Source organism: Apodemus sylvaticus, chromosome 22 (assembly GCF_947179515.1).
Source record: "Apodemus sylvaticus chromosome 22, mApoSyl1.1, whole genome shotgun sequence".
Taxonomy (NCBI): domain Eukaryota; kingdom Metazoa; phylum Chordata; class Mammalia; order Rodentia; family Muridae; genus Apodemus; species Apodemus sylvaticus.
Window position 1 is genome coordinate 9,520,453 of NC_067493.1, and position 15,817 is coordinate 9,536,269.

Here is a 15,817-nt window from a genome sequence, read left to right on the forward strand (position 1 = left end):
TTCGCGCCAGATTTGTGCCCACAGCATTCAGGAGCTGCTTCAGGTGAAAAGGATAGGGTTTGACGAAGAAAGGTTAGAAGATTTCTTAGATCAGATATATTCTTGCTGTCCATGCTTCCAAGAAAAACGAACATTAAACGAGAGAACCTGGGAAAGAATTGGTAATTCGCTAAAGGCAACCAAGGCAGATAATATTACCCTCTGCCTCTGGACACTTATAAAGGATATTATGGATGAAGGAGCCCTAGAAGAATTAGATATTGTGCAAGAAGAACTTGAGGAATCTCAAGAAGAAAGCCTGCCAGAGAGGACCTCCGCAAAAAAGGACCCTCCCCACCTTAACTTACAAAAACGCAGAGATAGTGCTGATGAGCTAATTATAGAAAAGGTAGCTCATCCCAAAACGAGAACAGCTGAATCTCATGGGGAAGAATGGGCCCCTACTGTGCCCTCTGCTCCGCATATGACTTTGGTGGCAGGAGATGAGATCCAGAGAGATATGTAGTTACAAAAGTTGGAGTTCGAGATTAAGTTACAGAAATTGACTAATGAATTACAGGAGCTAAAAAGGGTATCAAATACTAGAGAGAACAATGATCTTGAGACACACCAATAGCCACTAGAAAGAGCTGTAAGTCAGGCTCATGGAGAAGGGCAGGATATGTCAGAACTGTTAGCTTTTCCTGTCCTTGAGATAGAAGACAAGGAGAATAGGATTAGACAATATCACAGACAATGGAATTCAAAGTGATAAAAGAATTAAAGGCAGCTGTAGCTCAGTATGGCTCTACAGCTCCTTTACACAAGCTTTATTGGATACTGTGATAGAGTCGAATTTAACTCCACAGGATTGGGGAACTTTGTATAAGGCTACTTTGTCAGGAGGAGATTTTTTGCTTTGGAGTTCTGAGTGGCGTGAGGCTAGTAAAAGAATTGCCACCGTAAATACTCAGGCAGGCCATCCAGAATGGAATGCTGATATGTTACTGGGAGAAGGCGTATATGAAGGAAATACTAATCAGATTGGGTTTCCTATCGCAGTGTATGCGCAGATTGCGATGGCTGCCCACCATGCTTGGAATCTTTTACCATCGAAGGGAGATCTTAGTGGAAGCTTAACAGGTGTCAAACAGCCTCCTGATGAGCTTTTTAAGGATTCTGTAGACAGATTATTGAAAACAACTAATACAATTTTTGGAAATTCTCAGGCAGAAAATCCGTTGGTCACTCAGTTAGCTTATGAGAATGCTAATGCAGCCTGCCTCGAGGCCATCAGACCTCACAGGGGGAAGACAGACTTGGCTGGTTATATTCGTCTCTGTTCTGAAATTGGCCCCTCATATAATCAGGGTCTAACAATGGCCGCAGCTTTGCAGGGACAATTTAAAAACTTTAAATGATTTTCCAAAGTTATTGGGTGACATTAACTGGCTTTGGCCATATTTAACGCTTACTACAAGAGAATTACGACCTTTATTTGATATTCTAAAGGGGAATGCTGACCCTACATCCCCTAGATTATTAACTCCAGAAGGACTTTTGGCTTTACAGCTAGTGGAGAAAGCTATTGAAAATCATTTTGTTATCTATATAGATTATTCTTTACATCTGCTAATTTTTAATACGACTCATTCGCCTACAGGTTTATTATGGCAAAAGGCTCCTCTTATATGGATTTATTGGAGGGTGTCTTCAAGGCATAATATCTTGCCATATTATGAGGCAGTAGCCCAAGTAATTGTGCTTGGAAGAAAGCAGGTGCTAAGTTATTTTGGCAAAGAACCAGATATTATTATTCAGCCTTATAACGTAGATCAAAATGCTTGGTTAAAACAACATAGCAGATTGGCTGCTTGCTCAAATAGGCTTTGAAGGGACTATAGATAACCATTATCCTCAAGACAAATTGATAAAGTTTTTAAATATGCATGAGGTTGTATTTCCTAAAATGACATCTTTACAGCCATTGCATAACACCCTTTTAATTTTCACAGATGGCTCTTCCAAAGGAAGAGCCGGATATCGTATTAATAATCAACAGGTGGTTATAGAGACCCCTGGGCTTTCTGCTCAGTTATCAGAATTGACAGTGGTATTCTGTTTCTTTCAATCTATAAGTAGTACTTTTAATCTCTTTACTGACAGTGTTTACATTGCATTTTCTGTACCACAATTAGAGACCTGTGGCACATTTAATTTTAATACGCCAGCAGGATCCTTGTTTTCACAATTGCAAAGTATCATTCTTGCTAGGAAAAATCCCTTTCACATTGGCCATATAAGAGCTCACTCCAGTCTTCCTGAAGCTTTAGCTGAAGGCAATCAGTGCATTGACAGGGTTCTAATAGGAGAGGCATTAGTTTTAGAACCTGTGGAAATGGCTAGATGTGATCATGATAAATTTCATCTTTCTAGCCATACATTAAGACTCCGTCATAAGATCACAAAGGAGCAAGCAAGAATGATTGTAAAACAATGCCCTAATTGCCTTACATTAGCACTAGTGCCTCACTTAGGGGTTAATCCATGAGGCCTTATACCTAATCAAATTTGGCAAATGGATGTAACTCACTATACAGAATTTGGAAAATTAAAATTTATACATGTTTCCATTGATAATTGTTCAGGATTTCTTTTTGCTTCTCTACATTCGGGAGAAGCCTCTAAAAATGTAATCGATCATTGTTTACAAGCCTTTAATACCATGGGATTACCCAAGGTCATTAAGATAGACAATGGACCAGTCTATTCTGATAAGAACTTTATCTCATTTTGTAAAAAATTTGGTATTAAACATAAAACTGGAATTCCTTATAACCCAATGGATCAAGGAATTGTCAAGCATGCTCATCACACCCTTAAAGACTGGCTTTTTACAACAAAGAAGGGGAATCTATACCCCCTCCCCCTGCCCCCAGGTCACCCAAAGCACACCTTGCTTTTGTTTTGTTCATTTTAAATTTCCTGCAGACTGATTCTAATGGTCAATATACAGCAGACAGGCACTGGCACCCTATCAATTCCAATTCCTATGCCATTGTTAAATGGCGCGACCCTCTAATACATGGAACGGCCCAGATCCGGTTTTAATCTAGGGCAGAGGGTCGGTTTGCATCTTTTCTCAAAAAGAAGATGGAGCTCGGTGGCTGCCAGAAAGGTTGGTAAGACAGATAAACACACCCTAAAGCTGCTGGTAATTATAATTAATTCACAAAGGTATTCCTTAAGCCGCTTCTCACTTACTTGGGAAGAAAGGTTCCTTTGTGCTCTTGCAGTTAATTTGCAAGCCAGGCCTCTTGCCTGAGTCACAAATTTACAATCAAATTGAACACCTTGGGCCTTCTGGATACTGTCCAAGCAGGTTTTTTTTCTCTTAATCTCTTTTGTGTTTCACGCAGGTATCTCTCAGATACAACACTCGAAGATGGGCTGCTACAACAATGGTTGCCACGACTCGAGAATGGGCGGCTATGAAAGCCAGCCAGCTCATATTCACAGGGCATTTACTTTACCAATAGACCCTCAAAAATGAGGCTGCATAGAATTCGGATCTATGCATGTTTGTTAATATAACAAACATGGGCATCATCAAGAAAAAAAAGACATGGAAGACACTTCAAACTCATCAGTACAAATTTTTCTATGTCTACAATTTTATCTGTATTTTTTTCTGTCAATTTTTTTATTTTAACACCTTTTTCTATATATTTCTTCAATTTTATCAGAAATATTTTACATGTAATTCTTTCATAAAATATTTACACTTCCTTCATCAATTAGCTTAGAAATGTTCTCTATTTCTACAGTTTTAGCTATGGTTTTCCATGAAAATATTCAATTCTTATGCTTTTTTTTCTATATATTCCTTCAATTTTATCAGATATATTTTTCATGAAAATCTGCAATTTTATCAGAAAATATTTACACTTCCTTCTTCAGTTATTCTAGTAATTTTTCTATGTCTACCATTTTATCTGTAATATTTTCCATGAAAATTTTCAAATTTAACACTTTTTCTATATTTTAATTCAATATTACCAGAAATATTTCCAGTGACTGAGCAGATAGGTACAGCCAGGACAGCAGAGAACACCCAAGTATAAGATCACTTGGGACACGATCTGGCAAGGCCCCATCTGCACCCAGGAACTGGGCAGCATCACAAACATATGTGCACCTATCCTGCCAGGGGACATCTGTTCTGCAAGGAGTCCTACTCTTAGAGGTAAGGCCAGCATCTTCACTCCTGCTACTGAGCAGGCTGTTATAGCCAGGAACCCAGGGAACACCTGAGTATAAGATCACTTGGGACTCGGTCTGCCAGGGCCCCGCCTGTACCCAGGAGCTGGGCAGCACCACAGCATTCTGTTCCAGGGGAGAGCCAGTCACCCAAGGGTGCTGAGACAGGCTTGTAGGCACACAAGAGGGACAAGCACCAACCAGAGACAGTAGGACTAACTCACACCAGAGAAAACCAGATGGCAAAAGGCAAAAGTAGGAATGTTACTAACAGAAATCAAGGCAACATGGCACCACCTGAACCCAATTCACCCACAACAGCAAGTCCTATATACTCCAACACACCAGAAAAGCAAGATTTGGATTTAAAATCACAGCTCATAATGCTGATAGAAGGCTTCAAGAAGGACATAAATAACTCCCTTAAAGAAATACAGGAGAATACAAGTAAACAGGGAAAAGCCCTTGAAGAACTAAGGGAAAACACAGAAAAACAGGTGAAGGAATTGAATAAAGCCATCCAGGATCTAAAGATGGAGGTAGAAACAATAATGAAATCACAAAGGGAAATAACGCTGGACATAGAAAACCTAGGAAAGAAGTCAGGAGTCATGGACCCAAGCATCAACAACAAAATACAAGAGATAGAAGAGAGAATCTCAGATGCAGAAGATACAATAGAAAGCATTGACACAACAGTCAAAGAAAATGAAAAATGCAAAAAGTTCTTGACTGAAAACATACAGGAAATCCAGGACAATATGAGAAGACCAAACCTAAGCATTATAGGTATAGAAGAGAGTGGAGATTTCCAACTTAAAGGGCCAGTAAACGTCTTCAACAAAATTAGACGAAACAACAAAATAGAAGAAAACTTCCCTTACCTAATGAAAAAGATGCCCATGCACATTCAAGAAGCCTACAGAATTCCAAATACATTTGACCATAAAAGAAATTCCTCCTGTCACATAATAATTATAACACCAAATATACTAAACAAAGAAAGAATATTAAAAGCAATAATGGAAAAATGTCAAGTAACTTATAAAGATAGATATATCAGAATTGCACTGGACTTCTCACCAGAGACTGTGAAACCAAGAAGATCCTGGGCAGATGTCATACAGACCCTAAGGGAACACAAATGTCAACCCAGACTGCTATATCCAGCCAATCTCTCAATCACCATAGATGGAGAAACCAAGGTATTTCATGAAAAAAACAAAATTACACAGTACCTTTCCACAGACCTTCAAAGGATAATGAATAGAAAACACCAACAAAAGGAGGGAAACTACACACTAGATCACCATGATCAACTAAGCTTTATCCCAGGGATTCAGGTATAATTCAATATACAGAAATCCATCAATGTAATCCACTACATAAACAAACTCAAAGAAAAAAAAAACACAGTCATTTCATTAGATGTTGAAAAAAGCATTTGACAAAATTCAGCATCCTTTCATGTTAAAGGTCTTGGAAAGAATAGGAATTCAAGGTCCATACCTAAACATAGTAAAAAGCAATATACACTAAACCAGTAGCCGACATCAAAATAAATGGAGAGAAACTTGAAGCAATCCCACTAAAATCAGGGACTAGACAAGACTGCCCTCTCTTCATATTCATTCAAAATCATACTTGAAGTTCATGCTGAAGCAATTAGACAACAAAAGGAGGTCAAAGGGATACAAATCGGAAAGGAAGAAATCAAATTATCACTATTTGCAGATGATCTGATAGTATACTTAAACAACCCAAAGAAACTCCACCAGAGAACTCCTGCAGCAGCAAAGTGGACGGATATAAAGTTAACTCAAGCAAATCAGTAGCCTTCCTATACAGTTGAAATGTAAATAAAGAATATATCGAATTAAAAAAAAAAAAGCAGGCTAAGAAAGAAATTAGGGAAATGACACCCTTCCCAATAGCTGCAAACAATATAAAGTATCTTAGTGTGACTCTAACCAAACAAGTGTAAGATCTCTATGACAGGAACTTCAAGTCTTTGAAGAAAGAAATTGAAGAAGACCTCAGAAGATGAAAAAGTTTTTCATGCTCGTGGATTAACAGGATTAATATAGGAAAAATGGTCATTTTACCAATAGCAATTCAATGCATTCCCCATCAAAATCCTACCTCAATTCTTAATAGAGTTAGAAAGAGCAATTCTCAAATTCATCTGGAATAACAAAAAACCCAGGATAGCTAAAACTATTCTCAACAGTGAAAGAACTTCTGGGGGAAACAGTATACCTGACCTCAAGCAGTACTATGGAGCAATAGTGTTAAAAATTGCATGGTATTGGTACAGTGACAGGCAGATAGATAAATGGAATAGAATTGAAGACCCAGAAAGAAACCCACACACATATGGTAACTTGATCTTTAACAAAGGAGCTGCAACCATCCAGTGGGAAAAAAAGACAGCATTTTCCACAAATGATGCTGGCTCAACTGGAGGTCAGCTTGCAGAAGAATGCAAATCAATCCATTCTTATCTCCTTGTACTAAGCTCAAGTCCAAGTGGATCAAGGACCTCCAAATAAAACTCAACACACTAAAACTAATAGAAAAGAAACTGGGGAAGAGCCTTGAGGACATGGGCACAGAGGAAATTTTCCTGAACACAAATAGCTTATGCTCTAAGGTCAAGAATTGACAAATGACACCTCATAAAAGTACAAAGTTTCTGTAAGGCAAAGGACACTGTCGATAGGACAAAATGACAACCAACAGATTGGGAAATGATCTTTACCAATCCTACATCCAACAGAGGGTAATATCCAATATATACAAAGAATTCAAGAAGGTAGACTCCAGAGCTCCAAATAACCGTATTAAAAATGGGGTACAGAGCTAAACAAAGAATTTTCACCTGAGGAATATCGAATGGCTGAGAAGCAACTAAAGAAATAGTCAACATCATTAGTCATTAGGGAAATGCAAATCAAAACAACCCTGAGATTTTACCTCACACCAGTCAGAATGGATAAGATTAAAAACTCAGGAGACAGCAGGTGTTGGTGAGGATGTGGAGAAAGAGAAACACTCCTCCACTGCTGGTGGAATTGCAATCTGGTACAACCACTCTGGAAATCAGTCTGGCGGTTCTCCAGAAAACTGGGCATGACACTTCTGGAGGACCCTGCTATACCACTCCTGGGCATATACCCAGAGGATTCCCAAGCATGCAATAAGGACACGTGCTCCACTATGTTCTTAGTAGCCCTACTTATAATAGCCAGAAGCTGGAAAGAACCCAGATGTTCCTCAGTGGAGGAATGGATACAGAAAATGTGGTATATATACACAATGGAGTACTATTCAGTCAGCCATTAGAAACAATGAATTCATGAAATTCTTAGACAAATGGATGGAGCTGGAGAACATCATCCTAAGTGAGGTAACCCAGTCTCAAAAGAACACCCATGGTATGCACTCACTGATAAGTGGATATTAGCCTAGAAGCTTGGAACACTCAAGACACAATCCACATATTAAATGATGTCCAAGAAGAAGGAAGGAGTGGCCCCTGGTTCTGGAAAGGCTCAGTGCAGCAGTATAGGGGAATACCAGAACAGGGAAGTTGGAATGAGTGGATGGGGGAACAGGAGGAAGGAAGAGGGCTTATGGGACTTTTGGGGAGGGGGGATCCAGAAAAGAGAAAATCATTTGAAATGTAAATAAAGAATATATCAAATTTTAAAAAAGGAAAAAAAAAGAAATGTTCAACATCATCAGTCATCAGGAAAATGCAAATCAAAACAACCCTGAGATTTCACCTCACACCATTCAGTATGGCTAAAATCAAAAACTCAGGAGAAAACAGGTGCTGGTGAAGATGTGGAGAAAGAGGAAAACTCCTCCACTGCTGGTGGGGTTGCAAGCTTGTACAGCCACTCTGGAAATTAGTCTAGTAGTTCCTCAGAAAACTTGGCATGATACTACCAGAGGACCCCATTTTACCACTCCTTGGCATTTACCCAGAGGATTCTCCAGCATGTAATAAGGACACATGCTCCACTATGTTCATAGCAGCCCTATTTATAATATCCAGGAGCTGGAAAGAACCCAGATGTCCCTCAACAGAGGAATGGATACAGAAATGTGGTATATTTACACAATGGAATACTACTCAGCTATTAAAAACAATGAATTAATGAAATTCTTAGACAAGTGTGTGGAACTAGAGAATGTCATCCTGAGTGAGGTGATGCAATCACAAAAGAACACACATGATAAGCACTCACTGATAAACCTATATTAGCCCAGAAGCTTGAAATACCCAAGACACAATTCACATATCAAATGATGCCCAAGAAGAAAGAAGGAGAGGTCCCTGGTCTTATAAAGGCTCAGTGTAGCAGTGTAGGGGAATGCTAGGACAGGGAAGTGGGAAGGAGTTTATTGGGGAACAGGGGGAGGGAAGAGTCCTTAGGGGATTTTTGTGGAGGGGAGATCCAGGAAAGGGGAAATCATTTGAAATGTAAATAAAGAATACATCTAATAAAAAATACAAAAAAAGAAAAACAAAAATAAAATAGAATATAAAATAAAACCAAAAATTTGGAACAGGACACACACATACACACACACTCACTCACACACACACACACACACACACACATACACACACACACATATAGAGGGTAAAGCAGAAGAAATACAGCCAAAGAAAAATCCTGTGAAACACAAGTAAATGCAGTCATACACATGTTTGCTCACCATACCCAAGGATTCCATAAAGAAATCAAAACCAGAAGTCAAAATACATATATGCAAAGGATCTGTAAGGTTAAGAAAAATGTCCTGGAAAAACATGAAACATACAACCTCAAAGATGCCATTGTGTTTTTTTTCTCCTTTATAATTAATATATTCACTTTACATCCTGATCTCAGTCTCACTCTCCTCTCTCTTTCGAGGCCCATGCTCCAACTCCCTTTTCCCTAATCCATCCTCCCCTTATCTTCATAAAAAGGGGAAATGCCACTGTCCACCCCATGGTACCCACTTTAGCATACCAGGTTGACTCAGGACTAAGTGCATCCTTTCCTGTTATGTCAGACAAGGCAGCCCAGCTAGGGGAATGGAATTCAAAGACAGCCAACAGAGTCTGAATCAGAAATAGCTCCTGGTCCAGTTGTTATGAGACCACAAGGAAGATCAAGCTACAAATGTGGGGGTGGGTGACTAGGTCCATTCCATGGATGCTCTTTGGTTGGTGATACAGACTCTTTGAGCTTCCATGGCCCCAGGCTTTGTAGGTCTTCTTGATGTGTCCTTGACCCCACTGGTTCCCTCAATCCTTCTCTTCCACCAGACTCCTTGAGCCCTGCCAAATGTTTGGCTGTGGGTCTCTACATCAGTTTCCATCAGGTTCTGGATGAAGATTCTTATATGACAGCTATGTTAGGTTCTTAACTGCAAGCATATCTGATTATCATTAATAGTGTCACTGGATTTGTTTGTTAGATATTTTTGTTTCTTTTTGTTGTTGTTGATTCTGTTTTTTCCCCAGTGAGATTCTGCTGGGGAAAATAAAGTTTATTTATTTATTTATTTTTTAAGTTTTGGAGTTTCTTTTTTTATTTTCTCTATTCTATGTTTACATTCCAAATGATTTTCCCTTTCCACATTCCCCCCTCTCCATAAGTTCCCTAAGCCCTCTTCCCTCCTCCCATTCTCGTATCAACCCCCTCCTACTTCTCTGTCCTGGTGCTCCCCTACAATGCTGGCACAAGTCTTTTCAAACCTCTCTTTCCTTCTTCTTGGGAGTCATTTGATATGTGAATTGTGTCTTGGGTATTCAGAGTTTCTGAGTTAAAATCCAGTTATCAGTGACTGAATTCCATGAGTGTTCCTTTGTGACTTGGTTACCTCACTTAGGATGATATTTTCCAGATCCAACCATTTGCCTAAGAACTTCATGAATTCATTGTTTTAATTGCTAAGTAGTATTGTGCAAATATACCACATTTTCTGTATCCATTCCTCCATTGAGGGACATCTGGGTTCTTTCCAGTTTCTGGCTATTATAAATAAGGCTGCTATGAACATAGTGGAGCATGTGTCCTTATTGCATGCTGGGGAATCCTCTGGGTGTATGGCCAGGAGAGGTATGGCAGGGTCCTCCATAAGTGTTATGCCAAGTTTTCTGAGGAACACCTTAGATTTGAATTTTTATTTCTGGGTTAGGAATGAGAACTGTGTTCACTTCTCTTCTCATTACTGGGACCCCATCTGGTGCACCTGTGCAGGCCCTATGCATCCTACCACAGTCTCTGGGAGTTCACCAGTGCTTTAGTATTCCTGTGTTTAGAAGGCCTCATTTCCTTAGTAGCCTCCATCCCCTCTGGCTCTTACACTCTTTCATCTCCTCTAACTCTTACCTTCTTTTGGCCTCCACTTTTGCAGGATTCTTTGAGCTTTGACAGAAAAAAATTGATAGAGATGCCCCATTTAGGAGTGAGTGCTTCTGCTGGTGGTGGTGGCACACACCTTTAATCCCAAGACTTGGGAGGCAGAGGCAGGAGGATTTCTGAGTTCGAGGCCAGCCTGGTAGACAGAGTGAGTTCCAAGATAGCCAGGGCTACAGAGAGAAACCCTGTATCAAAAACAAAACAAAACAAAACAAAACAAAACAAAAAAAACATTGAGTGCTTCTAAGGTTTTCATTCTCTGTACACTGTTCAGTTGTGAATCTCTTTGTTCCCTTATACTGCATGCGGAAGCTTCTCTGAAGATGTTGAACAAGGCACCAGTCTACAAATACTGCAAAATGCTCCAAGGAATAAAATTATTGCTGTATCTCCTTAAAAATACGGAGTTTTTATCTATATCACTATATGTGTTGGTCCAAGGCATTGTTTGTGAATGTTCATGATCTCTGCAAGAAAACCTTCACTCAACCTAACAAATCTTTAGGTAAGAAAAAGTTAAGTATCCTTTAAGGTATCCTCAAAAAATAATGACCAACCAAAAAAACCACATATGAATTGTTTATTCCTGTAATTTCAGCTTCTTGATATTTGGTCCACTGTAGGGTACATGAGCTAATGTGGATGGAGGAAGGGAAATGTAGAAAAGGTGAAGTTATATTTAATATCAATTTTTAAATAAATAAATGAAAAATAAAGTGAGGAAAAAGTGAAACCAGGTAAGAGGCAGGGTTGCCTTCTGCCTCACTTGTTTATTCACAGACTAGCATCTGTGTAGGAGAACATTCCAGCCTGTAGAAAATGTAATGCTTTCATTTCACTTTTGCAGAACAAGTGGGTGTTCAAAACAGTAATATTTTAAGTTTGTGTAAGTGATGTAATAAATATGCTTTAATAAAGAAGAGAGATAGGATACAGAGGGAACTAAGGGAAATAAACTTATTTAAAATAAACTGAAGAAACATTTCACTTCATTTTCTAAGTATGAGTCTGAGAAGCTGTAATGTAACATGTGGAAAAATAAATGATAGACATGCCATTGAAACTCAAGCTTTTTCCAGCTCCCTTTGTCCTATAACTCTATCACCAAACCCTGAGATTATTAGGATATAAATACTATATACTAGACAACATTGGCCATCTCTCTTTTGTGTTTGTATCACATTTGGAGATACCTCTTTTTTCTTTACTTTTTTGCAAGTTGTTCAAGGCATTTATTCATATAATTAGAAAAGTTATTGATGAGGACATTGGGGCTATTAGTAGATCTGAGGTTTCTTTGGAAAGCAAAAATGATATGGGATTTAAAATGCTGATGACCTGATTTAACTTCAACACACCCTATTTTTTCTTTTTCTCAATTAAATAGGATTTTAAAAGCATACTAAATATGTTACAGGATCTCTTTAGAAAGAGGTAACCAAGTTTGGAACATATAAGGCCAGGGTTATGAACGGCCCAGCACAGACCATAGGGCTGACAAATGGACACAGATAATGATTGTCATACTACTGATGTCCGGATTCATAGATTGGATTCTGAACTCAGAACACTGCTTTCTAAAGCTGAGCACCTAACCCACCAAATTTGGTAGAAATGGCTCCTGCTTAGCTTTTTCTTTCTGTTTTTCTCTAAGCTGGTGTCTTCAGCTGGAGCACCCAATGCAATAACCTAGGTCTTGTATTTATATTCTAAATATAGGAAAATCAGAAGAGGAAGTGTGTTGCCCCTTGGAAGAGAGTGGTAGTAATGTCTAATGTTTATGGAATTCTCAGGTCATTGGTTGTTCATCACAGAGTTACTGTTCATAGAAAGTAAATTATATGTAAATGAACCACACAAATGCAATTACATAACAAAGATTGAAAAATGTATTCTTTTTAAAAAGAATTGTAAATGCTTTTTGTTTGGGGGTCTACAACAAAGCTTTTGTTGCTTGTTAAAAAAAAGGCAAACTATTTAATGTCAAAGAACACAACATCCCCAAAATTGTTTTATATATTTGAAAGATCAATAATCTCAAAGAAAATAACTTTATTACTAAAATGAAGATATCCAACATTTCTAGGACAGAAGACAACAAAATTTATAAATGAATGCTCATGTAAATAAATCTAAAATATAAGGTTAGGAAATGGAATTGGTTTGCTTATGTTCAAATTCAGTCAACTACTAAAATAACAGGCTAGCACAAGTATTTCAGAAAATATGCAACTCAAAAAGAATCAAATGTAATTTACATGCCTCTGCAGATGGATAGAACAGGTCAATGTCTGAGGAGGTAAAGGGCCTGATGATCTGTTATTTTTGGTTGTATCTTGAAAATCTAGCCTGACCAACTTTCATTTTTACAGGCGTCAAAATCTATGTCTAAAAATACTATATACAGAATTTGGATAGAAAAAATGGCCTGAATAGCAGAAATAGAGACTGAAGAGCTGTTTTACCACTTTAAAATGAGGGATTATCATTCTTATGAAGCTTCTTACAAAAAGAAAAGGAATATGCAAGATTTTAATAATATGAACACTAACAAGTAGTATCATTGTGTTTGATCTGTTGAGCTAACACATATTTGAAGAAATTTTGCAAAGGTGGATTAGGATTTTTACTGAAATACAAATCTCAACATATCCCAGTGCTGTTTATTACTATGTTACAGACATCTGGCAGGGTTTCATCCAACTGCATCCATAGTTCTTCATGAACAAGTAAAATCCTGAGAGTTTTAGAAGTGCTTAGGACCTACATTTTTAATTGACACATAAATAATTGACACTTATTTGTACAAACCCTATTGGTCACATCAGTTAAGTGAGTTGAATATTTTGTATACTTTGATTCAATAAACTTAATCTTTAGAATTATACAAACAAATCTGGGTAATTACAAATGCATATATCAATGACTTAACAATAATTAAGTGTTGAAGATATTTTATAGGAAAAATAAGGGGATATATACAGACAAATTTTAATATAAATTAAAATCTATAGTTTAGGAAAATTTTAACTGTAAGACTACAAATTTATCTGCTGATACCATATACATTAAAACCAAATGTATATTACTAGACAAAAATAATTTTAAAATAAATTTAAAAATATATTATTGACTTAAATTTATAACTTGGTGGTGGGCCTAGGGCTATTAGGATTATGGTTGTGTTTAACTCTTTGTAATTTTCCCTCTGCAAACATGTTAGAAATATACTGACATTGTCAGTTTGTCTGCATGTGTATCTGTTAGGGACTAAAAACTAGTGAATCTATATTACAAGGCTATTAATTTTTTATTAATTTGAATGAACAGCACTGTTAATACTAACATGCAAAGAAAGAAGACAATGTACTTCCATAAGTACATGATTTTAAAACTTAGTTTATGCACACAAAAACAAAACAAAATATTATTATTCATGAGAGTTTGAAGAAAACCCAATGAATAAAATCATTCACATGTATAATTAAATAATCATAAATAACAGGCCAAATCATTCCAACAAGCAAATTTTGTACTAAACAGTAACTTCCTTACAACACTCTTTATGGTCTCATTTCTCAGACTATAAATACCAGGGTTGAGAGTTGGAGGCAGTACTGTGTAAAAGATAGAGAATAAAAACTCTAAAGCTGTTGGAGTGTCTGAGGCTGGGTTGAGATATGCAAAAGTTCCTGTAGAAAGAAACAATGAGACAACAAATAGGTGGGGCAGGCAAGTAGAGAAGACCTTAGACCTGCTTTCAGCAGAGGGCATCCTGAGAACTGTGGAAAATATGTGGACATAGGAGATGACAATCCCAATAAAGCAGACAAAGGCCATTACAGCCACAAAATTAACCATTCCCATTATTACAAGGTAATCATTAGAGCAGGAGAGTTTGAGCAACTGGGGCACATCACAGAAGAACTGGTGAATTATTCTATTACCACAGAATCTGATAGATAGTATACCTGTTGTGTATAAAGTTCCACAGGTGCTTCCACTTACCCATACAGCTGCCACAGCCCAAGTGCACTTTCTGGGACTCATGATGACCTCATAGTGCAGTGGGAGGCAGATGGCCACATAGCGGTCATAAGACATCACTGTGAGAATGGCCATCTCACTCCATGCAAAACCTATGAAGAAAAAAATTTGCAGCATGCACTGTGCATGTGAAATGTATCCACTTCCTGCCAGTGAACTCTCAACATACTGGGGAACTGTGACAGAAAGGGATGAAAAGTCCAAAATGGAAAGGTGCTTCAGAAAGTAATACATTGGAGACTGGAGCTGTGGGTCCAGTGTTGTGATGGTGATAATGATAAAGTTCCCTGCTGAGCCGAAGATGTATGTCACCAAGAAGAGCAAAGCCTGTAAGATCTGCAGCTCATGGTTGTCAGAGAAACCCTTGAGGAGAAATCCGTTCATTGTTGTTATATTTTCCATAATTATTTTGGTTACAGAAGTTGTGGTAGGAGCTGGATGATAGAATAATTTATTAAATGCCATAGAAAGACCCTTAGGCATTATTTATAATTATTAATTTCAATAATTACTCTATATGCTCTATCTATTATCTATGTATCTATTGTCTATCAAGCTGTATCATCTATCTATACTCTACTTGTTTTAATTTTGTTAAACTAATAAAATTTATTTTAAAATATATCACTCAGTATTGACATTTTGAAGTCATCAAAATAATTAATAATAGATAAATGCTTCTTAAATATACATGATATCTTCTGAAGCTAAAAGTAATACACACTCAACCAGTTTTTTAAATCTGCTTGGAACATTAAACATGATAGAAGTAAAACAAACAAACAAACAAACAAAAAAAAACAAAAAAAAAAAACAAAAAAAACCCCTTATGAAGTCCTCTATGAAAGGAAATTGTGAAAAGTTCCTGATTAGACAGAAACCATTCCATCTCAAAGAGAGAACACTCCAGGTAACTGTGGCTTTATAGAATAAATTGGACAGTCTTCCTTCTGTTTTGTGGAATAGTCTGAAGTATACTCTACTTGATAAATGTGAGATCACATTTTTCTCATCTCCATAGATCTCACACTATCAATTCACAAAGCAGTAGCTACAGGTACATGTAAAGGTGGTCCATCACTGATTCTCTCAAGGAATGTGGT

At 37.5% G+C, this 15,817-nt stretch overlaps 1 protein-coding gene across 1 annotated transcript; it reads right to left on the bottom strand.

The window, feature by feature from the left end:
* Positions 1 to 14,159: 14,159 nt before the first annotated feature.
* On the bottom strand, positions 14,160 to 15,116 carry LOC127673274 (olfactory receptor 14J1-like). The gene has a single exon (XM_052168850.1). It carries the CDS (start codon positions 15,114 to 15,116, stop codon positions 14,160 to 14,162), a length of 957 nt encoding a protein of 318 aa, XP_052024810.1.
* Positions 15,117 to 15,817: the final 701 nt, after the last annotated feature.

What these genes read in the sequence shown, in the direction of transcription:
- LOC127673274 (XM_052168850.1), bottom strand. Translation starts at nt 15,116, where the DNA reads ATGGAAAATATAACAACAATGAACGGATTTCTCCTCAAGGGTTTCTCT.